Below are 10,353 nucleotides of genomic sequence, written 5' to 3'. Positions count from 1 at the left end.
TAATAAAGTGGTTTATAGATCCACGAAATACCTTTGTCTGCAAGTCGATCCCTTCTTCTGAGGTTGTGACAAGGTCGCGAATTCCCTTATAAAAGGGACTGTGTCACCGATGTGTGACGTCAGTCCTCTTTCCTCTTCTTGTGGAAGTGAGTCGTGTCGCCACTTCTGTTGTTTATACTTTTTTTTGCAGCCGTGAGTGACTGATTTGTCGTTTCTTGGCGTTGCGCATGTTGGGTGTAGGTGCGTGGTTTTTATAGAGATATTTCTTTTCCATGTTGAGTATGTTGGGTGTATGAGGTTAGGTTTTAGTTGTGATGTTTGTAATTCTTATTGGATGGCTGTGTATTGTATGAATGGATATATATATATTATATATATATATATATATATATATATATATATATATATATATATATATATATATATATATATATATATATATATATATATATATATAAAGAATTCAAACAATCTATACAATTATTCTTCTAGTATAACTCAAATACTTTCATCGTCAAAAAATAGTAGTACCATAAGCATCACCTTGAGCAGGTACCATCATTTTCAGATGAATATCGATGCGCCAATCGGAACGCTTCTTTTAGCCATTGCCCTCATCGATGTCGTCAACGCCAACATCATCCTGACCACAGGCGCGCCCGAAGCGATCAGCGGCGGCGCTAGCCTACTGAGCGGCGCCGCCGCAGTAGGAGGCGCGCTATCTCTGGGCGCTCTTGCGCTCAAAACCGCGGCCGGACGCGGCGAGAGAGCTGCCGCATCTTGCCTGCCTTTCGGCAGCCCTGAATTGTATTTTACAGTGGCTGCCAACGGAGATGACTTGGGCTGCGGTCGTCGATTTGTGTGCGAGGTGGAGGCTGCTATGGAAGACGATTTAGTCGGGGAAGAATTGCTCATTCGTGGCCTGTTCTCGTGAGTGGTCTTAAGTGGTTTTTTATTTATATTTTCCTTTAGGTATCAGGATTCCGGATGAGTTATATTGTATATCCAACACTGCTTAATTGATTCACGATTAATGTCAGAGATTCATTAACATTTATTATTCATAATTAACGTGAAAGGTTCATTTTAACCATTTCACGACTCCTGACGAATATACACTAAGCGTCAGAACCAATACTAAAACCTATTGCCTAAGACTCATTCCCAATGTATTAACTACAAGTACCTTTCAGGAGAAGACCCACCGCCTTCGACGGGACTCCCGCCGGAGTTTTCGCCAAGGCAGGCGCCCTAGGGGCCACACAAGGCCTGGAAGCCTGCGCCAGGGCTTTCAAACCTGTCCCTTCGGCAGGAAGACCATCTTTCTGGCTTTCAAAGAGGCTCAGAGGGTCTCTTAATGCTTCCAAAAGCCTCCAAGTCTGGTTACATCAAATCTCCATTTTTTGGGAGACTGCTTCTGTTTCCAGTTTAACCAAAGTTCAAATGATCTCTTCTTTGTCTCCCATAGACCGTGAGGACTGGGTAGTTTGGGAGACTTAGTTTTAAGGCTAAAGTTTCAAAGTGACACATTATAGCAAGGTATAAAAAAAAAGCTTGCTTTTTCTTTTAATAAAATAAAACGCCCAGTTCAAAAAACATTTATCTTTGCTTAATGAGTCACTTGTTTTTACTTAAAGCAAATACAGCAGCACTTTAGACGTGGCTTGCAAGTGGGCTGTATTTTTTTTTTGTTAATGAATAGGCCTATTCATGGCTGCTGATCCTAATTACGTTTAATGTTTATTCTAAATAAAAGTGATGATATTGCGTTTCCTTTTACTCTATTACACATTTACAATGAACAATACTCAGAGTAGATTACTGTAAAATACATCATTGCCTTAGGCCTAGATGCGAGTAAATGAGTTTGTAATGGAATATTACACCTTATATTTAAGTAATCTACAACTAAAAGTTGTTATTACTGATGGTTTCAAATGACGCTAGGCCTACCTTTACCTACGTTAGACCTATGTTGTTCTTAATTTTCGCGAATTCTGTTAATCGGTCTAGGGAATAAGATGTTCCAGTTAATTCCTTCAGAGACCTGGAATGGACTAGGAATTGATATACAGTAGTTAATGGAGTATGACTTTGTATTCCAACTTTTTCAAATTCCAAATGATATTGCTTTTAGGGTTAAAATAGAGACCTGGAATGAAACAGTAATTGATGTAGTTAATGGAGTTGTATTCCAAATTTTTCAAATTCCAAGTGAAATTCCTTTTAGCTTTAAAACAGAGGACTGGAATGGACCATGAATTGATATAACTAGTGAAGTATACAGCTGTATTCCAACTTCAAGTTCCAAACATCGCTTTTAGCCTCAAAATACAGACCTAGAATGGACCAGGAATTGATAGAGTTAACGGAGGATGGAACTGTATTCCGACTAAACTAAAACGAAAATATTTTTTATACTTTCGTCATAAACGACCATTTGGAAGATAGAAGATACTGAACTGATGAAAGATCAAGTTTGTTTATATTCCAAAGAACTTAAATGGAATACTACTGTAGTCTCCCATACTAGTCTCTCATAGTGCTATTCACATCCCGTATAAAACCTGTAATAAAAATTGAACAAGCGATGCACTTATATGGATTAAATCACTTCATAAGATAAAAATGACCAAGTATCATGGTAAAAACTGAATATCCAAAGAGATGAAAAGACTTATGAGACTGAATATCCCAAGAGATGAAAAGAGCTACTAATCAGACTACTTTTAATGTCTAAAGTCCCAGTATTAACAACCCTCGTTTGTCAAAAAATTAACATTAAGTATCCATAGGCATGTTTAAAGCATTTTGATAATTTCTATGTGATGGTCTTTTAGGCTCATGGGGAGAGAGAGAGAGAGAGAGTGAGGGAGAGAAAGAGAGATTGAGGGGGAGAGAGAGAGATTTTGAGGGAGAGAAAGAGAGAGAGAGGGAATATAGATGATATTTAGAGAGAGAGAGAGGGTATGTGATTTTCAAGCCAGAGAGGGAGAGAAAAAATATGGTTTTTTGATGTGTCACACATTGTTGGTGTGTCTCCCATGGGAATGGTCTCCCATCACTGGTGTGTTTCCCAGAGGAATGTCTCCCATCATTGGTGTGTCTCTCATGGGAATGTCTCCCATCATTGGTGTCTCTCCCATGGGATGTCTCCCATCACTGGTGTGTCTCCCATGGGAATGTCTCCCATCACTGGTGTGTCTCCCATCATTGGTGTTTCTTCCATGGGAATGTCTCCCATCATCAGTGTGTCTCCCATCATTGGTGTTTCTTCCATGGGAATGTCTCCCATCATCAGTGTGTCTTCCATGGGGATGTCTCCCTCTCCCATCACTGCTGTCTCCTGTGGAAATGTCTCCCATCACTGGTGAAAGTGTTTTCCATGGGAATATTTCCCGTCATTGGTGGAAGTGTCTACCGTGGTAATGCCTCCCATCATTGGTGTAAATGTTTCCCATGGGAATGTCTCTCATCATTAGTGTAACGTAACTGTCTCCCATAGGAACGTTTCCCATCACTGGCGTGTCTCCCAAGAGAATGTTTCCGATTATCAATATGTGTCTCCTGTGAGAATGTCTCCCGTCATTGGTGTCTCCCACGAGAATGTCCCATCATTGGTGTAAGTCTCAAGGGAATATCTCCCTTCAGGTGTATAAGTGACTCTCAAGGAATGTCTACCATTTACTGGAAAAGCTGTCTACCATGGGAATGTCTACCATCACTGGAATTATTATCTACCTTATTAAAGTATACCATATAGCTTTAATAATTATGTAATGAAAGTGAATGCCATTATAAATTATTCACATTAATAATCTTCATGATGAATAAATGAATCCACATCAAATGAATTTTCAATGAAATTAAATGGCCCAGAAAATCTCCCAACCATTCCAGAAGAATTCCAGAACATTCAGAATAATTCCAGCATATTCCAGAAGAATTCCAGGACATTCAGAGTTATTCCAGCATATTCCAGAATAATTCCAACATATTCCAGAAGACTTCCAGCACATTCAGAATAATTCCGGTATATTCAGAAGAATTCCAGCATATTCCATAATAATCTCCAGCATACTCAGCTCTGGCAAGATATATGGATGCAGGATATTCCAGTATAATTAGTTATTGAAATTGTTAGCGTTATTTAAAAAAAAAGAAACAACATAATACTCTTATACGAGTCAGTATAACTGGAGATAATATCAGTCTCCTGTATATTATTATATATAATTTATAATAATAAATAGTAATACGTAGTTGAGCGTTTCGCCACCAGGGCGGCGCTGCTCGCAGCCCCCCCCCCCAGGTGACCAGGTGGTCCCACCCCTCCAATACCATAGCCCCAGAAATTGAATGTATGCTTAGTGTGTGTTTTATGACTTTTTATCGTTCGTTATCTTCGTCATCGTGCGTTATTGTGCTGCTTAGAATGGCGGAAATGATCCCAGGAATTCGTTGTGAGAAAATGGAATGATAATATTTCACAGGTAAACAAAGAAAGCTAAATTTTATTGACAATGTTGTGCTTGTCGTGTCAGTGCCATGGGAGCGGTACGTCCCTAAGACTTCTAGGTTGACATGTCTTATATTTTCAGCATATTATTTAGGAAAATAAGTGCAATGGCGACTTCAGTTTTGAAATCAGAACATCATTGCTCTTTTATGTGCCCCATAACACAGAAATAAAGGCTCTGCTCGTTATTAAAGAGGGTTTATAGTAAGTAGGCCTAGTCCTATAGGTCGCTTGGGTGTAAATAAGTCTCGTCTTTGAAACGTACAAATTTCGTGCTGTAATTAGTCAGTCATTAAGACTGCAGTAGGTAGACCTATAGGATATTGTCTACTCCATTAATTCTTCGGTTTTAGACACGTAAAGGAAGTGTCAGAGTTGTTTAATAAAATTAATTTGATCGAAGTTAGTTTCTCAACGAAATCCCGTGACGTCACACTTGGCGAGGATGTTTCAGGACGACGTACAAAAATCATAGAAAACAGCTTTTTATTGTTCATTTAAAAGTAAAAAGGGCTGCGTTATTTATATCTGCAATAAATCCTGATTTAATTTATACTTCCATCAAACTGTATATCATCGTAGATTGATGATAACAAGAAAACAAGTTAGGTAGCCCAGGCTAGACCTATACACTCAAAATATTTAAGAAAATGCTGTATAACTCAAACTTCATTCCAAGGAGAAAGTAGTTTCGAATATATGAAAATAATTTCTCTACGGTAAAAAGTTATAGAATCATTTAGCCACGAAAATAATAGCCTTTACGCTAGACCTATGCCTTTTGCTTTGTCCTTCTTTTTAGAACAATTTTACTCTAAATTCGTCAAAATTACTTTAATATTGTGGTCATGGTTTAACAGTTCTCTCTAACTGTCGTTATAAAGCCTTTTAATAGACAGAAATGGCTTTGCTAGGCTTTCTGTCGTTAGTTTGATTATATAAGATGTTGAGCAAAGAAAAAAAATGTTTTGCTAAACTTGTTTTCAAAACATTCGTTGTAATTTACAGAAATGAGTATTTTACTTGCAACTGAATAATGTATTCTTATAAGAAGCAGAGAGAGAGAGAGAGAGAGAGAGAGAGAGAGAGAGAGAGAGAGAGAGAGAGAGAGAGAGAGAGAGCAGCAATGCTGCCAAAGTGTTTCGTCACTACAGCATAGTACTATCAGATTGACTGGTTGTTTCAACATGGCCACTTCAAGTTATTGACAGTACGGTAGTACCTGTGCGTGAGTTCGACTGATTGATTGACTGATTGATTTATGGCTACTAAAACTGGCGTCACAATTGCAAGACTTCCCATACAACATTACGAAATGAGTGGTTGATAACCATTGCCTTCCCATCCATACGTAGAGCGATTTAAAGTATTAAGCGAACCATACACCAAGGGCGTATGTTTCAATCTTTCACTCGTTGATCTAAGACCTTGATCGATATATACGCCAGTCACATAACCCTGAAATAACAAATAACAATAACTCATTTCTGCATAGAAAGATGAATGTCATGTAACTTAGGAAATAATATTCTGGTCACGTTTGAGCTGGTTTTGATGGAATGGATGAGTTTTGAATGGGAATGGAAATGAAATATGGATAAGAAACGACATAAAGTAAGTGGGGTTTAACCAAGGTAGTACTATCATACACAAAGGTTATTCTACCGCAAATAATAATAAAGTACGTGAAATGTGAGGCAGTTTTTGTAGAAGTCCCGAAGGCGGTTTTGAAAAGCGAAGAGCCAATAGAATTGGCAACTTTAACAAATAAATACAGAACTTTAAAAACGATCGTTGCCGTCTCATGAGCTTTGGTTTTACAATTTATAACTTACTGAAAACATAAACCTAAAATATTTAAATTGATAAAAGCCTTAATATTTGTCGTCACATGAGTCTAAAAGAACAATAGGACAGGAGATAATTGTTAACCGTTAAAGTTATCTGAAATCTCATCTCGATTTTACGAGTCACATCTTGAGTAAAGCCGGTGAATACTGACGAAGCTCTCTCTCTCTCTCTCTCTCTCTCTCTCTCTCTCTCTCTCTCTCTCTCTCTCTCTCTCTCTCTCTCTCCTTACCAGTGCCTTGCAACCCCAAAAACCACCAAACGATCAGTCTAAACAGACCAATCTTCAAGTCGAGACGAGAATGCAAGTCGAAGAGAGATAATTGTGTAATGACTAGGCCGACGGATGGTAAACTATCCCTTGTGTCAGAGCATCTCCACTCGAGAGAGAGAGAGAGTAGCTATTAAAGCTACGTTCCTCGCAAATGAATTATTCTCACGATAATTCATTTGCCGACGGACACACGAGATTACGTGCTGTGGCTTTGCTTGTGGTTTTCCATCTTACGCATCTCGTTGTTCTCTTTTTTTTTTTTTTGTGGAATGTTACTTGGTAACGGCTTTAACGATTTCTCTTGGAAGAATTACTGTAGGTTCTACAGAGAAAATGGATCAAGGAAAAATGTTAGCGTTTGTAGTGCGTTGACAAATATTTTGCGTAATAGAGATTGTAGCCACATGTTTACTTTTTTTTCCATATGTTATATATACGTACTCATGTATGTATATATATATATATATATATATATATATATATATATATATATATATATATATATATATATTATATGTACCTAAAATGTGGTATGTTTGCGTTTTCACACACCCTCACACATATTTATATAAAACACACATATATATACAATATATATATATATATATATATATATATATATATATATATATATATATATATATATATATATATATATATATATATATATATATATATATATAATGTGTTTATGTATTAAACAAATGTATATAAATATATATATATATATATATATATATATATATATATGTTATACTTATACAGTATATATATATGGATGTGTATAAAAAATAAAAGGAATTATTAAGAAGCGGCTTTCTTTTTTATAATTCTACGAACTGCAGTAGTGAAGTGAAAAGTGACTACAGAACATTGGAAAGAACCTGAATCAAAACAGTTAAGTTCGCAGTCATCTACCGTTAAACGAAACCTACGTAATAAACAAACTGCTGCCATATACAAATATAAATATATATATATATATATATATATATATATATATATATATATATATATATATACATATGTATATATTTATGTATATATATATAATATATAAAGCTATTGCCAAAAATATATACAACGCTTGTAAATATCCATAAACGTTTTCTAATAAGAAAGAAAGTACGAATCAAATTACAAGTTTGTTATCAGAAATACTGAGTTTCATGAAGGAGAATTCGTTTTATTAATCAATATTTTTATATTATGTAAAAGCAACGTTTAAAAATGTTTATGATATTAATTATTAAAACGAGGAAGAGAGAGAGAGAGAGGGCCTAGCAACAAGATCTCTCTCCCCCTCTCCTCACCACACGTCTCGGAATAATACTCCCTCCCCATGTCCATCTGTCAGTAAAAAACGTTTCTCCCATCTGGGAAATCTGAAGTACTAGGCCAACAACAACAGCGAACAACAAAAACAGACATCCTAACCGACTGACGACTAACTGATTGACTGAGCAAGTGACTGACTGACTAACTGACTTGACTGACTGAGCAACTGATTGAGTGAACAACTGACTGACTGAACAAGTGACTAACTGACCGACCAATTGACTGAACAACTGACTAACTAGCTGACTGACTGACTAACTGAGCAACTGTATGACTGACTGAACAACTGACTGATGGATTGAACAACTGAATGACTGACTGAACAACTGACTAACTAACTGACTGACTGACTAACTGAGCAACTGTATGACTGACTGACTGACTGAACAACTGACTGACTGACTGACTGACTGACGGCTTGAACAACTGAATGACTGACTAACTGACAGACTGACTGACTGATTGAACAACTGACTGACTGACAGAGACTTTCATCTATTCAGGACGTCTGCTCTTGCGGTCGACGACGGTGCCTCTCCGTCCATTGCGGAGACGGGAAAGGAAACCTTTTTTGGGGGGGAAATCTCTGTGCAATTATCATAATCTCCCGCCTTGCCGAGAAGCTGGTTATTAGGACGACGTGTTATTTCCACGTCGGAATATCCCCAGAGGGTGTAAAGAGTACGAAATTTTTATTCATTTATTTATTTTAATTTTTTGCGTGCTTGGGGACGGGCGATTATTTGAGGTTGGAAATATCGTCATTCCCAGTTGCACGATTTTGTGGTTGGAAGCGTTCTTATTTGTGTGTGTGTGTGTTTGTTAGTGTGTGTGAATGAGTATTGCTTTTGATCAGATCTATAACAAATAATGTAAAGCTATGATTAACGAATTTCAGTATGATTGTACGGTAGCAAATATCATTACCATTTTTCCTTTACTGACGATAACTTTTATAACATAATGTTAATATTAATAAAGAATAAGAATGAAATGAAATATCACAATGCTCCCTTGTCACTCACAAGAGAAGCTAATTTTCGAATATTTTTAATAATAATTTCATCTATTATGAACCCTTAATTAAGAATAACATCCGACATACAAAATTATTTCCTAAATTTTAATGATTTATGATGTTTATAATAGCGGAATATTTTTTTTTACTCTCGGTTACATTAATAAACAAGAAACTTGCCTGAATTTACCTTTTTTTTTGTGGATATATTAAAAGACATTTCCAAGAACAATGTAAAATCGTACTGAACATATCTGAGTCGGCACAGAAGGTATACATAATCCCTATTTCATTATATCAACATGTATAATAATTAATTTCAACTTATGTTCATTTATCTGTCGAATTCAGGAGTACTTTTACTGAAGGCAAAACACCCATTGACTATAGTGGCTGAATCTTTAATCTTACCTTCTTTATAGTATGAAAATGTTATAGTATTTAAATACTTTCTTTTCTGACCAGTACAATGAATGTCTCTCTACAGAGAAGCACCCCAGCACTATAGGCCTCATCATTCCTTACATGAAAGTATGTTAATTCGTAATTTTCCTCGTCAGAGATGAGCTAAGAGTCTCTCCATGTAATAAATAACCACAGAACTGAATTAACCAAAATATTTCATGTTTTTATAATAATTTCTAAAACCACTGTGCATTCTCTATGTCTGTCTATCTGTCTGTCTCTGTCTGTCTGTCGGACTCACAGGCTTGCTTTGAACGTTTATTGCATGTGTAACAAAGCCCACTATCTCTCTCTCTCTCTCTCTCTCTCTGACAGGCAATAAACCTCCCTAATCCTTGCTTCATTATAACCGTGCTTGGGTTCCAGAGATCGATACCATCGTTTTGGATATGTTTCTATTCCTTTTGTTCATCACATCAGGATTCTTTTTTATATGAACATAACTAAGCTATAGTATACAGGTAGACGGCGGGGATCATTATCAGCTTCTAAACCGCAAGTAATTAAGTACTAAGTGGCATTTTCACAGACAGATGCCTCGTGGAGACGTAGAGAGAACACGAAACCCAAAGAGAGAAAATTAATGTAATAATTTATTTTTTTTTCTTACAGGTGGCTGAAGCGGATACTTCAGAAGTCTTCAGTTTCTTAGAAGATTTTAACCAAAAGGTAAGTGCTGTTTGCAGTGATTTCCTTAAATCATCCCTCATTGCTGTCCATATGCATGTGAAAGTCAGTTCCTTACTTCAGTGTACTTTAAATCATTGTCTAAAATCGCCTGAATATCAAATGAAAATGCAACAAACCTTGCAAGAGTTTGGTTATGTCTGCCTAGATTAGATGTGAAAATTTCAGCCCTTTTAGGGTATCAGGACTGAACGATATGAATGG

At 36.5% G+C, this 10,353-nt stretch overlaps 1 protein-coding gene and 1 long non-coding RNA gene across 2 annotated transcripts in view; both read left to right on the top strand.

Annotated features, from left to right (window-relative positions):
- The first annotated feature begins 548 nt into the window (after positions 1-548).
- On the top strand, positions 549-1,716 carry LOC136826537 (uncharacterized). Its single transcript, XM_067083720.1, has 2 exons — positions 549-930; positions 1,194-1,716. The coding sequence occupies exons 1-2, from the start codon at positions 569-571 to the stop codon at positions 1,498-1,500; spliced, it is 669 nt and encodes a 222-aa protein (XP_066939821.1). The 5' UTR covers positions 549-568; the 3' UTR covers positions 1,501-1,716.
- A 2,609-nt stretch (positions 1,717-4,325) lies between these two features.
- Positions 4,326-10,353, top strand: part of LOC136827026 (uncharacterized) — a 102,050-nt gene continuing 96,022 nt past the window's right edge. Inside the window, exons 1-2 of the long non-coding RNA XR_010849781.1 lie at positions 4,326-4,493; positions 10,075-10,131. This is a non-coding gene — a long non-coding RNA (uncharacterized lncRNA). The remainder of the gene's footprint in view (positions 4,494-10,074; positions 10,132-10,353) is intronic.

This window comes from Macrobrachium rosenbergii, chromosome 41 (genome assembly GCF_040412425.1).
Source record: "Macrobrachium rosenbergii isolate ZJJX-2024 chromosome 41, ASM4041242v1, whole genome shotgun sequence".
NCBI classification, from domain to species: Eukaryota; Metazoa; Arthropoda; class Malacostraca; order Decapoda; family Palaemonidae; genus Macrobrachium; species Macrobrachium rosenbergii.
The sequence above is the reverse complement of the archived record's forward strand: the minus strand, read 5'-3'. Positions and strand labels throughout refer to the sequence as shown.